Below are 15,702 nucleotides of genomic sequence, written 5' to 3'. Positions count from 1 at the left end.
TATCCTGGGAAAGAGAGTCTACACGCATGTAAAGAGAAAGCAAGAACACAGTCTCTGCTTTCCTGGCAATTGTTTATTAAACAATGGGTCTCTCAACTGCACAGCAGCATTACAGATACATCGACTACTCTTTTCCAGTTTTCCCTAGAAGGTATTAAAATCAGGAAGGCTGCTGTACCTTTGCTTACATTTCTTCTAGCCCTAATGAAGAAGTTGATATGCTATCTAGGCTATCTCCTAAGAAAGAAACCACAAGATTTTCCCAGCCATGCAGTAAGGCTTAGCTTGTCTACTCCCCAGCATCAGCATCAATCCAATTAAAAGTGAAGTTCTGCACCCCCAAAACATAGTAGTGGCTGTTTGCCACACCGCTAAGTGAAGACCTGCATACTAGGACGGGCAGAACAGGACAGGCTGATCCCCCAGTAGACTAAGTGGACACAATTCACAGAAGAATCAGGCTCAGCCTCCATTACACTGAAGAGAGGTACTGCACTGACGCTGGTTCCCATGAATGGGCTGAAAGCCCTAGCTATTGGAGGCACGCGATTATGTAAAAATAATATAAAATCTCAGGAAGTAATTAGCTCTTATGGCTCTAGGGCACAGCTTAGAACTTAAACCCAAAGACTCAAAAAGCTCAGAAGACATAACAAGAACTCCAAATCAACTGTATGATTTTTTTCAGGAGGAAGTTGATCCATCTTTATTGGGCTTAATAAAATTTCCACTAAGGTATAAACAGCTGCAGTCCTCCCTGATCCACACTAGCCTGTGAATGTTTCCAATCTCTGCCCCTTGGAGTGAACGAAGACTTAAATTCCCATTCAGACTTCAGCACCTGCAAGGATCCAGCGTTCTTCCCTTGCCTCTTTGCCTGCTCTTCTTGACTTCAATGGGAGTTTCATGCACACATTCGTGGGCAGAATTTGTCCCTCCCTGTGTATGTTTCATTTTTTATTAGCTAACCCTGCCCATGCATCCCTACAGACACACACACATACACACTTAATTTTTCTCTGAAAAATGTATCTGGGCATTTAATAGATGATGGCCAATCAGGAAAAAAAAAAGGCATTTTAAAATAAAGCTCTGAAGTCCTTGGGGGAATAAAAAAAATCCTCATTGCAGAATGTCTCCCTCCCATGCGTAGGCACTTGCTAACTGAGAGTAGTGGCACTGTGACAAAAGTAGCAAAACCAAAGGCAGGCTTTACTAAAAGAAAAGGGGGGAGGGGAAGCCTTCCACTGGCCATCTGTGAAAATAAGGCATGTGGCCATTAAATGCAGAGGCTGTAAATATAAATATACACAAGCTCCACAAAGCAAATGGCAAAAAAAATGAGGCGGGGGGGAGGAAAAGGAAAAAGGAATAAACTTTCCGCTGAAGCAAATCAAAATGTTTAATGCTTAGTTACCAGCACTGGGCAAAAACAATTTTGATCTTTGCAGTGTGCAAACTTGACATGTGTTCTTAATTAAATTTGAGAAAAGTTTCAGGAGAAATGACAATGGGTACAGTAGCTCTGTTGAATAGAGGACTCCTCGAACATGAACGATTCTGTTGAGCCTGCTGATTGGACTTACTGAAAGGCTGACATACAGGGTGATGGATGGCTGATGACGTAATACCTGCTCGCCTTCTTGTCATGCTTTTTGAAAACTGTCTGCTCTGTGTTGATAGCATTAACAAAGAGGACTGCAACCCGCATACAAGCATTTCTGCTGGCAAAGAACCTCAGTAAGACAAAATTAGGAAGAGGGTAGGGAAAAGGGTAATAAGAAGGCGACGTACAGTTGTAAGGATAATATGTTAACTTTTGTGTTGTGGGACTGTAACAGTCCATTGTCTGCAAGATACTCTCTGGTCCCCACATTGTATAACAATTATTCCAAACAGAAGGATCTCTGCTCACACTGCAAGAAGAGAAAAAAAATATTACACTGATCATCTTTCCTAGTGTTTTACAGGCCAGTGAGGAATAGAGTGGGCTACAAATTACAGGACATATATATTAGCAGTCTGCTGAACTTGCAGGGATAAATGTGTGTGTATGTAATGTCTGTGGGTAATACAGCCTCTGCTAGTCACTGGGAATGCTAAAGTATTTTTCCAGTAAAATACTAGGGAAATTATGAAAACGGGCAGGTTTTAACTCTTACAAAGCGATTTGGTTTATGATGTTAGTACTGCACCTCTGGACTTATTTCCAGTGGGTTTCTCCTGTTTGGGAAGCGCAGCTTGCGCCAGGTCCTGTTCTGCCCAGTTTCAATCATTATAACTTATTCACTCCAGTCTGACCCATGGACTGTCAGTGTCTGCAGCAAGCATGGGGTCAGGCTCTGTTTTACCAACCCTTCTCCCTGCTCTTCTCTCCTCCATTTTTTTCTTGACTTTCTGGTTCAAATGTAGCCATTAGGGAAAGAAAAAAAAAGTTATTGAAGTAAAATTCTCTACTGGAAGAAAAATTTAAATCCCATGTGTTAAACCAGCTCCTCCTTATGCCTTTAGTAAAGTGAGCTCCAGTGTTTTATTTCTCAAAGACAGCAGGATCTGCGGGTTTGAGATTCTTAATATTCTCCTCCTCCCCGAGGGGAGAGCAGGGACAGAATTCATTTCAGCTCAGCAGATCACAGCAGTTTCTTAAGAGTTAACTCTGCTATCCCCATCCATCAGGCAGCCAGTGAGGCATCAGGAAGGAATGATGGATGTAAAATTATTTCAGGGCTGCCACCCGATATACTTACTGCCATTTGTAACTAACGCTGGAACTGACACACTTTTTTCATTATTAAACATCCACATTAAATCAACATTGGTCACTGTCATTTCATGTTTGGCACTCTCTTAAGGGGAAGAGGGAGAGGTGGGGGTGGGAGTGCGGAGGATGGTGGGAGGAGGGGTGGGTGGGAATGGGGAGGAAAGGCATCCTGAACCCGGTGTTCCATAAGCATGAGTAATAAATAGGCTCCTGCTTACAATGCTGGAATAAATATTGTTACAAATAGCTCTTTAGTTACAGCCCAGCAGACAAGTGCATGTCGGAGCCTTTTAAAAGGACGCACTCCACGCGGTAACAGGGAGAACTTGTATCACAGGTTAAGAAACACTTCAGCACAGGAGGTATACGTATTCGGGTGCACTCACCTCAGAGCACGCTACAAGTGTGACTGCGTCTGTACACGTCTGAAATGCTTGTGTGGCTGTGTACACCGACACAACTGTCCCAGTCTTTAGCAGCAGGCGCCAGCATTCGGAAACCAGTACCTGCGTTTGTACCAGTGTACACAGACACACGCTCAAATACCTGCTTGTGTGCCCCCTTCCTCCTTCTTTAGAGTTACCAGGGTACATACACAAATGTTTGAGAGTCTGACTATAGTCAGAAAATCACTGGCTAGCTCAGTGCATGTTTGTGCTGTGCATCTCTGAAAGAGCGCACTGTAGGCTTGTATGCATGCACACACATGCTGGCTCTTTGTGTTTGTGTGCATCTCCTTTGCAGAGGAATGGGCAGTTTTGGGGCCGAACAAATAGACCGGAGTCCACTTGCTGATGTTGCCCGCTGCGGTGTTTGCACTAGACGACAATCTGCGCTCTAAGCTACATGTATAAAAGGTGACATTGTTTATGTATAGTACATATCAAGCTATAATTAACTGTGGATGACAATTACAAATAAAACTATGCTCCTGGGTTTCCAAGAAACCAGAAAAACATATACACACACTTCTCATTTATACACAGAAATGTTTCCAAGAAAAGTAATGTAAAAATATGTTTTATTGCATTTGCAATTAAAATAGGTTTTAGTAAAATCCATGTTCATCATGATGCTCATAGTTTTTACTGTAATCCTCTGAAAATCAAATCCCTCAAGATGGTCCAAGTTGGATGCCCATAAAGTGACTCACCCAAATCATCCTAGCTATTTTTTTAAATCTTTTCTCATTTATGACTCCTTTTATACAGCATCTCTCCAATTCCACAAAATTCCTGTCGGACTACTGCCTTACAGCTGGCAGGTCTGGCTGTCCACAGGGATCAACCCGTCTGGGAACACGAGCCAGATAACGGGTCATGCACATGTGTGGAGAAAAGCCGCAAGAGCTTCCACAGAGACTCACAAAGGTGATTTCCAGTCCTGAGCCTGCCCGGCCACCCCTGGCAGATAAATCCCTACCAAGAGTCTTAACATACAGGTTCAGAACTGCATAGAACCTACCTTCACTGGTAGGCTGTGACAGCAATTCATGCAACAAAAAACTCATCAGGTCTCAGAGAACCATAGGTCACTACAACTACACTAGCCACTGCGGCAAAGAAGGGAGGAAAACTGGGGATAGCCCCAGACGGGTGTTTGTTGCCTATAAAGATTGAGATCACTCTACAGGTAGGAGAGTGATCTTTCTTCTGTACGTAACCATAGACATAATGTACATTTCTAATTACAAGTATGCCCACGGACACATGGCTACATTAGGCTAACCCTCTTTTAATTCCACCCCCCACCTCAAAATCTTGCTGTCAGGAAGCAACCAATGAGCAAACGTAACGCCCCAGAAGTTCAGGGAGCTGCCTCTAAGTCCCCCGGTGGGACCATGAGATTCTGAAGGGAAACCCTGAGTGGTAACACTGCAGCACTCTATTTCTCACAACCCACCTTCCCAACTATTTCTTCTTTTTTCCCCTGAAAACAGGGAAAACCAGAATAAAGTTCAATTCAAAATGGCAACACTTGCCTTCCTCTCAAATCCTGCTCTTAACAAGAGAGAAAACTTTAAAGTGCTAGATCAAACAACCACAAACTTTGGAGAAGTTGGGGTTTTTGTCTGGAGCTGAACTTCACAGCTGGCTAGTCAGTGGATGGCCTAGAGCATATACGGGGAAAGGAGAACAGGTACTTAAACTTCACAGCCTATGTCTTTTCCTCTGTTGGGTCAAATGCAAGAGACAGCTCAGTAGACCCTACAACAAGTTAAAAAGTGCAACTTCTTAACTAGTGCTTAGTGGCTTAAGTGGTCACCCCAGCAACTCAAATGCCATTACAGTCTAGGAGAGCTCAAACTCGGTTCTGTCCTTCCCTGTCTCCACTTTAAAAGTAAAATAAAATAAAATAAAATAAAATAAAATAAATCAGTGTGCCCCAATAAAGCTTTGGCATTTATTGTATAAAAAACCCCAAACCCTACAGTTGCTTTAGAAAAATGTTCAATTGAGCGAACAGTTTTTTCTTCCTGCTACCTTGTAAAAGAACTCCTCTCTGCCCTCCACAAGACCACCAGGAGGCATGAATTAGAGAGGAAAATAAACTTCAACTGGGGTTGAGGGTGAGAAGTGAAAACAGAAGGGGTAAGGAGAATCCCAACAATAGGAAAGTAACAGAATAAAGTGAATGCAGATGGTTCCACTCCTGTTACTTAATCAAAAGGCTGTGCAGAGTCACTAGAGCCAGCATAAAGTCATGTGTTAGAACAACAGCTGATCTGTATTAAAGAAGATTAACTCGCAATGCCATGGTGGAGGGCCTGGGATTATTTTATGTACTTCCATTGCCGAAGAAGCCGTCAGCACAATTACTGCCCTCCGATGTGAATGACTGATCTGTAACCACAGCTAAACAGCATGCTGCTTAGGGGCCTGGGTGCTTCATGAAGATGAATTTCCATACCATCAAAGTGCTTTTAATGGGCTTCCTGATCCAACCACAAGGCCTGCTTTGCAAGTATATAGAACTCAGGATGAAGGCTTCCTGTCCAAAAGGATTTGGTCGGTTGTCACTTGACAATTCCCAGCCAGCACAAGGGAGGAGAGGGGGGAGATAGGTAGAGTTGTCTCTGCTTTGGAGGATTAAAAAAAAAAAAAAAAAAAAAAGAAAAGAAAAAAAAAAGGGTACAGATGCTTTCTGAATGCAACCAACTGCTGTATCCACAGCTGAATTCAATGCGCTTAACAAATAACGGCAATTTAGCTATGCTTGCGAGGAATAGCTTGAGTCACTTTGCATTAGCATCTGGCTGAGTGTTAAAGTCATTTCTACATGGGGAGCAGAGAAAAGAAATTTCTGCTCCGAGCATCCTTTCAAGAATGCTTAAATATTTGAATATAAATTTCTTTGTGCTTGTGATCACTTCTTCTTATATCTGACACTCTGCTTTTCCCTTTTCCCTTCTGGTACTCTTCTATGCGAAATGCTGTAAACATGCTCCATCCCTCTCTTTCTTTCTCTCTCCCCATACCAGTGCTCTTATTCTTCTAAGAGAGATTGTATGTACTGCCAGATACCTATTACACTGACCTCTTTTCCTTCCCCTTCCTCTCGAGAAAGTGCATGAAATGAGAGTCATTTCTACATCACTTACACCCAGGATAGGCTGACGAAAAGAGTACAGTAGTGAGAGACTCACATGTACATTTAACATTCATTACCCAGACTGCTGGCTTCTCACAGCTTATTGATCAAACTCCATCTAAAAACAGGGAAAATGGAAAGCTATCCAAATTAGCAATCTGCTCATTCTGGACAATATTGTTTGACTCACAAGCTTCCTAGGATGACTGACTTTCAGGTTTCTGCTAAATAGCTGATCATTTTTATTCATTCTATTTATCTGCCTATCTCAGTGATTCACACAAGGCCTCACAGCGAAAAGCCACTAGAAGCGGTTTCAATAAAATTCAGTTTACACCAAATGCAGCAACGGTCATCTTTGTTGTACTGCACGATGAAGGCTGTATCACCTCAGAAAATATTGCAGGGGAAGAGAGGAATTGAGGAAAAAGTCTTGCTAAGCATATGATGTTGAGACGCACACAAGAGTTCGGATGTATATCTTAGGTGGCAGTATTATAAGGACAGCTCACTATAAATGTGGCAGCAAGGACTGGCAGGTCTATTTATCCTCCATAAGCCAGGGCAGTGCACGGAAAGACATCAGGTATTTCCAGAGAAAAGCAGCAAATCACCACCTCTTTGACACATGCGACGGTTACAGTACATACAAATTTTACTAGAGAATATTTACTTTGTCGATATTTTGTTATAGCACAGCTTCACAGGCCAATTCAAAAGCAGAAGGTGGTAAGGTCCATACGTTCTGCTGCCTCTAAGTTTCACTGCAAATATTTGGTGCAGTTCGTGTTGTCAATTCTACATTTTTTCAATTTTGTTAAGTCATCTAACGTGACATGACAGTTCTACATTGCAATGGTCACAAAATACCATATATGACAACCTCACAAGGCTAAATACCCAGAAGCTGAGCCTGAGTATCAGCAAAGCTTATGTTCCTAAAGAAGCTTGAATATTTTCAAATCCAGCTCATCTCACAAACACACGTAAGCATTTCCATAAAGCAAGATTTCCACTTAGACCTAGAGATTTCCAAGATCACCTTCTCATAATACACGTTGACAGGCTGGAACAGAGAATTAGTGGCCTCCAAAGTTCTCGTGAGGGCTTTAACTATCTCTGCCTCCTCCCCACTCTCCCCCAAGGGTCTCCGGATCTCTCTCTCATGTCATCTTTTGGTTGTGGTTTTCATTTTATTTTTCACTTTTTTTGAAAGAAGCAACTATTCTGTTTAAAAATGGGGAAGAAAAAAATAGAGCAAGAAAAAGGAGGAAGAAAAAGGAGAACCTACGCATCTGTAGGGAAAGCCAAATTGGGGAGACCTCATCGCTCTCTACAACGACCTGAAAGGAGGCTGTAGCGAGGTGGGTGTCGGTCTCTTCTCCCAAGTAACTAGCGATAGGACGAGAGGAAATGGCCTCAAGTTGCGCCAGGGGAGGTTTAGATTGGACGTGAGGAAAAATGTCTTTACTGAAAGAGTGGTGAAACATTGGACCAGGCTGCCCAGGGAAGTGGTTGAGTCACCATCCCTGGAAGTATTTAAAAGACGTGTAGATGCAGCACTTAGGACCATGGTTTAGTGGGCATGGTGGTGTTGGGTCGACAGTTGGACTCGATGATCTTAGAGGTCTTTTCCAACCTTAATGATTCTATGATTCTATGAAATGCAATCTCTGAGCCTTTGCAAAGGGAGTCTCGGAAACTCACCTTTTCTGTCCTGCAGTTATTGAGACCCAGGCTATTCACAACGGCCACCTTCCCATCCAGCACCTGTTGTTCCCTCCGAAGTTGCTCCTTCATCTGTCGGGCCTCCTGGATTGCCTTGGTAACAGCATCGTGGTCATTTAAATAACCTGACGACGTGATAGAAGAAAGGATATCTTAAAGAAAGAAAGTTACAAGAAAACACTTTAGCTTTCATCGATGAAATGCACCAATAGTTTATCATTATTAATGAGAAAGAGTTAAAAGGTAATGCCCAGAAACCCGTCTGTGCTTTGTAATTCTGTTATTGTTATGATAGAGCCACCTGGATAGAAAGCATGAGAAACCTCAGTGCCAAAATCATCGTCCTGATATTTGATCCCATTAGTTTCAATATTTCCCTGACGCTGCAGAGGTTAGCCCTGTGGTTTGTATGCAGCAGGATGTAACCGGATAAGAGTTAGGGGAAGCTTTGATCATGCCAGCAATCCCAAACTCTTAAAAATAGACCATTTCATTCTTCCCCTTCTTAAAACTTGTGAATACATTAAAATAAACCACAGGTGGCGGTGGTTTGCTATAGATATGAAATGCATAATGGCTGGGAAGAGAAACCTCATCCACTGAATGCTCCCCACCACCACCTGTCATTCAGAAATGTATAAGAAACCACAGCTACACGGACCTACATTCCCACTCCTATTCATGCTGCTAATAGTAGGTCAAATGTCCACTGTTTTGCTGCAAATTCACAGCCTAGGGCTTAGCCTTAGTAGTCACTGAATTATTTCCTTTTAAAATGTTACAAGCATCACCAGCGCAGCTAATACTATTTAATTTTAAATGTGACACTTTGTCATTTTTTTCCTTTAGCGTACTGTAGATTATACTTATTATGATCTGCATGTGATTTGTAGGATAGAATACTGATGGGAGACTCCAAGCCCCCGTCTATTTTTCAAACATTAAAGGAGAGGCTAATATCAACCTCCCTCCCCCTCTCCACATCCCCACGCGCGCGCGCGCGCGCATACACTTCTTTCTGTCTTTTAACTAGGGCATAAAAACGGCATAAAATGAATCTGTAATATGAAATTGCCCAGAAAAGGGACTTCTGTTTGTGACATGAGGCTAAATCTAACCAGATCCATTGGTGAATTGTGACAGATGGAGGGACTGTGAGACAGAAGGCAGGCACTAATCACACACAAAATGACCGGCTTGCCTCAACATGTTCCATGGATTCCAGCAAACTTTACACCCTAATCCATTTTTAGAACAAAAAACATCTGGGCCATAAATCCTCTAATCTGCCAAAACACGCTATTAAATCCCATGATTTGTTGAAAAACACTAAGATTAAAGAAAGGAAATATAAAATGGCTAACTGCCGTGTTAGGAAAGTGTTATTAATACTCTTTCTTTGTCTCAATTATGAATGTTCTGTTCCTAAAGAGCCTTGTCTAATCATGTCAGATTACACATCCTTGTTGTATTGCTAGACTCTTCTATCTGATCCGCTGATTGCCAAAAAACGTAGGACATTGTCTTGCTGCTTAAAACATTTCAGGGGAAGAAGCTGATGTCAGATTAGTTCAGTGCTGTGCTGCTGTCAGGATTTTAGTTTGGTTTGGGTTTTTATTGTTGTTTTTTTAGACTGCAGACAGAACGGGACTGGTATTCCCATCTTCCTTGGCACGCAAAAACTAGAAAGAAAAGTTTCTGTGTGGTTTGACTGTTGTTAATTGTACTAACAGTTAGCTTTTGGCTAAATACCCAGGAACCCTGACAGTTTTATATGAAATAACTTGATCCACATCGCTTTTATCAAATGACCCAGTTCAGTAATTCCCAGCCAACGGAATTCCAGTAATTCCAGCTTTCCCAGCATAAGGAAGGATATAACCTGCACCAGCACAGTGCTACCAGCTGATTTTTTTTTTACCTCCATTTTATCAACTTGCTTGGTTTTTTCCTCACTTTGCATCTGTTACTGATCAAGCTTGCATGTAGTCAGAATAAATTAAAAAGGAGGCAAACAAACAAACAAACAAACAATAAAACAAACAGTAGTATCGCTGCTGGTTGTGCTCTTGATTAGGCTAGGTATAATACTTTCAATCTGTAATACAGCCGAATTTGTCTAGGAACTGGAATTCATGCCCTTCTCCAGACTATTTGGCTTTTCCTGAATACTGCTATCTTTAAGACAGTTTGGCACATGACAGTGAATAAAAGCAAGCACTCCTTATGTTTTTCAGTAGCTGCCAAGATGCTGGTGTGCAGGGAAATGATTAATATAGAAGCGAGTTGAATGTAAATTATTGTTGTTTAGGGTAGGTGGTGAATTATTGACAGAGAGGGGAATTGCATTACATAAAATGCACTTAGTTACAAGGATTGCCAAACTAGCACAGAGATGTTGAAGATAATGGCAAAGGGCAGAGAGAAGTTGTTTCTGTTTTTAGTACACGGACATATGCCTGTTCCCAAAAAGAAATGCTTGGATTTGAAGTCATACATGAAGCCACGACATTTATGACGTCTCAGTCTGTAGCATAATTTATACGCTATAAGGATAGCTCTAGAAAAGGACTACGTATCTGTATGTCCGAATGCAGCTATGCTCTTAATCATAGGAGGCTGTAAGTTTATGTCCTCCAAAGACAACTGAACAACACATGAGCATTTCTCCATGCCATGGGAACCTAGCAGTCTGAAGAACTGCTTTCAGAGAATGGCTTTAATTTGAAGTTAGTGGCAGTGAAAAGGGACCGCTCAGCTGCATCCCAACAAGGTGGGGTGTGCACACCTAGGACAGACAACTTGTGCCTTGCATTGACAGCTCCAATCATTCAAATGGTGGAAGTAACTGTCTGACAAATGACTGCATGCTTCCCAGTGACCCTTCCCGGAGGGATCCATCTCTCAAGATAAAAAAGTAATCCGGTTTCTCTACCATTTTTAGGCATCTTAGTCCCTCTGCTAAAAATGCTATCAAAATTTTTTTGTGGCGTAGCTCCTACTGGAGGGTGACTTGAAATTGTATGCGCACTTTTTTAAGATCACCAAATGGATGTAACATGGTAATGAGTTTTACTTGCTGTAACTTTGGTTGGATCTGACCTAGCAGCTAGCAGGAAAAGACTCAGAGTGTTCACAAGCCTTCCGTTCTTCTAGTCCTCCATTAAAGGACAGACCTTTGTTAGAAGTAGGCTATGTCTGTCCAGCCCCTGTACCACAGTTAAAGACTGCTTATCTTATAAATACAGTATGCACAGTGATACCGCTCAGCAACCTCAAAAAGTCACTTTCTATATTTGTAGCTGAGAGATATACAGCAGTGAACTCTATGTCATTAACAATAACTTAAGTATGTTATCTTTTGCTCCACAGTTTTCCATGGTTTATTAATGGTATAACACATTAATTCTTCTTACAAGAGTGACCTTTAAAGCTCCATTCATCCTCACAGCTTTTATCCAATTACATTATCACTCATTACAGGTACAGCGTTTCAAAATCTGCATTTTGTTAAAAGAAGTGAATTGCGGGGGTCTCAAACCTATGAAAAATATCAGGTGTGTAGGGAAAGAAGATTGGAGAGGAGAGAACCAGAGATGTCCTGCCACTGAGATGCAGGTCAGATGCTTAACTCCACATCTAACATCTAAATGTGATGCTCACTCTATTAGGGACAAAAAAATTAATGTGAAAAAATTGAAACTTGATGCATTGTACATGGAGAGCAGTAGGGCCAAGCAAATTAAAGATTAAATACATTATTACCTACCACAGTTAAAGAGTGTAGGGCTAATAATAATATATGCATTAACAATTAACAAATGTGGTATTTACAAAATATTTATGTAATTGTAAGATGTCATACCAAATAAAGTTATTTTCTTTTCTAAAAGGCATAGAAGCATATTCTCTGTCTGATATACATAACCATCATCAACATTAGCAATAATCATGTATGCACAGTGGGAGAGTTAATACAGTGGGAGCTAGATCTGTTTTGAACTTTGGACATAATTATGGGTCTTCCTAGTGTCTATGTAGGTAGAATATGGACTACAGACAGCTTGGGAGAGATCCGCAGAGACACAGAAAAATTTTACTACATAGCACTGAGATTATCACAGAAACAGCTTCTGATAGGTTTGACCTATGGTTTCTTTTGTTCTTTGTGCCATCTCTGAAAGTGGCCAGCAGGAGAGGTTTTAGGAGCAACAAGACACAGTAGCAAAGGTACAACAATCTACCTCACTTAATTCTCTAAACAGAGCTTGATTTACATCCTGAAATCTTAATTCAGGTTATATTTAATCACTTTATCGAAAAAAATGTTTCAGTTAGAAGGATGAAGAATGGGGTGTGTACACATTTTACTTATACACACAAAGAACAGTCCCTTTAACACATCAGACTTGTAAAATCACCACTAGGACTGTTATTATTTAGATGGTCTTTAGGCAAAGAGGTAATTTTGACAGGAGGAAGCATTAACACTATTTGTGGAACAATGTTAGAAACAGCCAGTCAAGACTTTTTGCAAAATACAACATCAAACTTGTTTTTTTGAATGAACCTGGTGATTGTTTTGCTTATCAGACCAAGGTAAAATAATGCTCCACACAGCTTTTTAGCGGACTAAGGATTAAACCTGTAATTTTGCAAAGATGTATTTGCACATGTAGACTTTTAACTTAAAAGGGAATTTTTTTTAAAGTTTATCCATCACTTTTAGATGACATAGTACAATATCACGGGTCTTTAATGCCTGCCATTAGACAGGTCACTGTCTTTAATGTATGCCATTAAACAAACAGCATTTATTACCTTTTATTGATAAAGCAGTATCTGAAATAACACAGGTCTTTGTTTTCCGAGTCTGTAAGTTAAGATACTCCTCCTGAAATGGTAAGTCTGTGGGAGTTTCTTTACTGACATCGACAAATGTAGTACTATGGTCAACCTGTGACAGCTCATAGACCACTGTGTGGCACTGGCCGATAAATGCCCGCTTTCCAATAACATTGATTAATCATTATAAGGAGGGACAAATGAAACTGAGCTTACCTATTGTGTTAGCTCTGGCCGAAGGACTAGCTAATGTTGCTGGCACGGAGGATTTTAGGGAACTGGCCCCACTATTTATTCTCAGAGTTGGCATATGAGGAGAGGTGGGTGATGTGGGAGACTTGCCATCAGATGTCTTGGGTTTGGCTGAAAGGTTCAGAGGCTGGGCCACTTCATCCTACGACAAGCAGAAAAGAAAAGAAAGTTATTAAAAAACTGCTGTTGGCACAACACCATCCAAGCAAAGACAGTTGTTTTCAGCTCATATGAACTTCTAAACCCAAAAGGTTGTATGATATATATTAAGATCAAATGTGATACCATCTTGTCATTTCAGTGCAGAACTGAGAAGACTGATAAACTGGAAAATTAGCATGACATGATCAGAGAACATCCTCCATTTGCACTTTGTATGTAAGAATTGTCTCTGAAGAAATTATTCACATCAACAAGATAGATGCTTCTATGACGAAAATGAACAGCATTTTTACAGTTATATTTTATTGTTATTTTATTTTAAACTTGATATGGATGAATTAAATATGAACTGAAGAGCATTTTCACTTAAAATTCAACCACCACTACCCAAATTGGGCAAACGTGTTTGAGTGAATGTTTTTTTTTGTTGGACTTTTTTTTTTTTTTTTTTAATTTGTGCTTTCCTCTGAACTTCCCAGGCTTAGAATTCCAAGCACAAAAATATCATAGGAAATAAATATTTCTCTTCCACCACAACAAGAGAGCAGGAAGAACCTGCCCTTTCTTTCCACAAAATTTGAAACAATAACCTGGATAATTCTGCATAAGCCCCTAGATTTTTTCATCTTCTGCAGAGCTGGACTTCAAGATTTCAGTTATTATTATTATTATTATTATTATTATTATTATTATTATTATGCAAAAATAGAAAAATTGAGTGACTTTTTTTTCAGGGTAACTGGAATTATTCCTAAACCTGGCTTGATTACACAGAGTAACAGACAGTGCTATAAAACACATTAAAATTCTAAGTCATGTATTTTTGTTCAACCAAAATAAAGTACAATAAGGGGAAAAAAAAACAGGGAAGGGAGAAAAAGCTTTTCAACTAGGCAGATATTTTAGAAGCGATTTTAACTGACTTTTAAATAACCAGAACTAATGGATATGGCATTAGATCCAACCATCACATATTAGCTTAGCTTTCCCCTGACACTGTGACTTAGGAAAGCCACCCTTCAGCTACAGGAAGTGTTGCATCACACAATTGGGTTTCGGCTCTAGGCACTGCGGAAGCTGATTCTGATCTCCCTAAGTTATAAGTACATTCACTGTTATAGCATTAGCCCTAACTTACAGCAATGCAAAGCTGGCTGGAATTAGACTCATAATGTTTGAGTGTTTTACTGTTCCCACTAAGGTATCTGTAACTACTATCATATAGTACTGATTCTTTTCCACAGAGGATGGTGTGCTGCAGTAAAGAAGGAATTTTATAGTTGCCTATCGCTTGTGGAAGGATGATGTAGATGTACGTCTCCAAACACAGGACGATTCTGCAAAGCACTGTCATATAACTTTTCCATTACCTTAAAGAAGTAAGCTCTGAGCAAAGCACTTTTGTTATATTTGATTATTTCTACACTTTTGTAATAGTCATGGTTAAAAATAAATTAAAGCTTAGCAAACAAATGTATGAGGGACATCGTGGACAAAGCTGTCATCCTTAAAGTGGTATTTAAGCCATCCTAGATGCAACTTGTGCATAAAATAAAGGGAAAAAAATCAATCCATAAAATGGACGTAGAGGCCTATATTCTGTATTCTCAGAAGCGACTTAGGCACTTAGAAAGCAGAGTTCTGTTGATCTTCTAGGAGACTTAAGCCTTGGGGTTAAAAACGTTGCCTAGTTCAACCAGCATTTGACATTTTAAGAAGGTATTCGTTACTTTACAGAGATACAAATCCATCTGTATTAGAATAAAATAGATTAACATATTAGCCAAATGGAAGGGGACTTGCTCTGCTGTTCCACCGATTTCAATTTAAAAAAGAAATAAAATCCCACAACAGTGTAACTATGATGTTGTAAAATCAGTATTGAGATAGTTGCATAAAAGTGTAAGTACAAACTAGCCAACGAACCAACCAAAGACAGTGACCCTGTGCCAGACAAGGATCCCTGAAGAGCAAAGTCATCTATTTGGAAGACAGTATCAGAAGCAATGCAAACCTGCCCACAGACTTGTTTCGGTTCAATCCAAGAGGGGTTAGTTTCCATGTATATTCAATTCTTGACCTCTTTTGTAAATCCCAACAAAAGGGTCTGATTAGTTTCAGACATGGTAGTAAAAGCTGCGGTGTGCTCTCTGGCCACTGGAAATCTGACCAACAGCAGCACTTCAGTTCATACGGAGCAGAAACCAGTCCCTGATGGGAATGGCTCTCACTTGCTGCAAAGTCAGCTTGGATTCCAACCTGCATCCTCGTGCTGAAAGGTTTTTTTCAGTCTTGTCCTTTTGACTCAATCCCTCAGCTATCCTGTCCCTATAAAGTTTATTTCCTTCCCTTCTCTCGCTCCT

The 15,702-nt window shown here is 40.5% G+C and overlaps 1 protein-coding gene across 22 annotated transcripts in view; it reads right to left on the bottom strand.

The window, feature by feature from the left end:
• Positions 1-15,702, bottom strand: part of SOX5 (SRY-box transcription factor 5) — a 660,386-nt gene that overhangs the window by 24,824 nt on the left and 619,860 nt on the right. For 17 of the 22 annotated variants that reach the window (XM_076342769.1, XM_076342759.1, XM_076342734.1 and 14 more), the window contains 2 exons: positions 13,142-13,319; positions 8,060-8,232 (listed from right to left, as the gene is read on the bottom strand). In XM_076342769.1, coding sequence (XP_076198884.1) covers positions 8,060-8,232; positions 13,142-13,319 — 351 coding nt within the window. The remainder of the gene's footprint in view (positions 1-8,059; positions 8,233-13,141; positions 13,320-15,702) is intronic. The other 5 variants (XM_076342706.1, XM_076342869.1, XM_076342717.1 and 2 more) reach the window with 1 other exon arrangement.

This window comes from Aptenodytes patagonicus, chromosome 1 (assembly GCF_965638725.1).
Source record: "Aptenodytes patagonicus chromosome 1, bAptPat1.pri.cur, whole genome shotgun sequence".
Taxonomy (NCBI): Eukaryota; Metazoa; Chordata; class Aves; order Sphenisciformes; family Spheniscidae; genus Aptenodytes; species Aptenodytes patagonicus.
The sequence above is the reverse complement of the archived record's forward strand: the minus strand, read 5'-3'. Positions and strand labels throughout refer to the sequence as shown.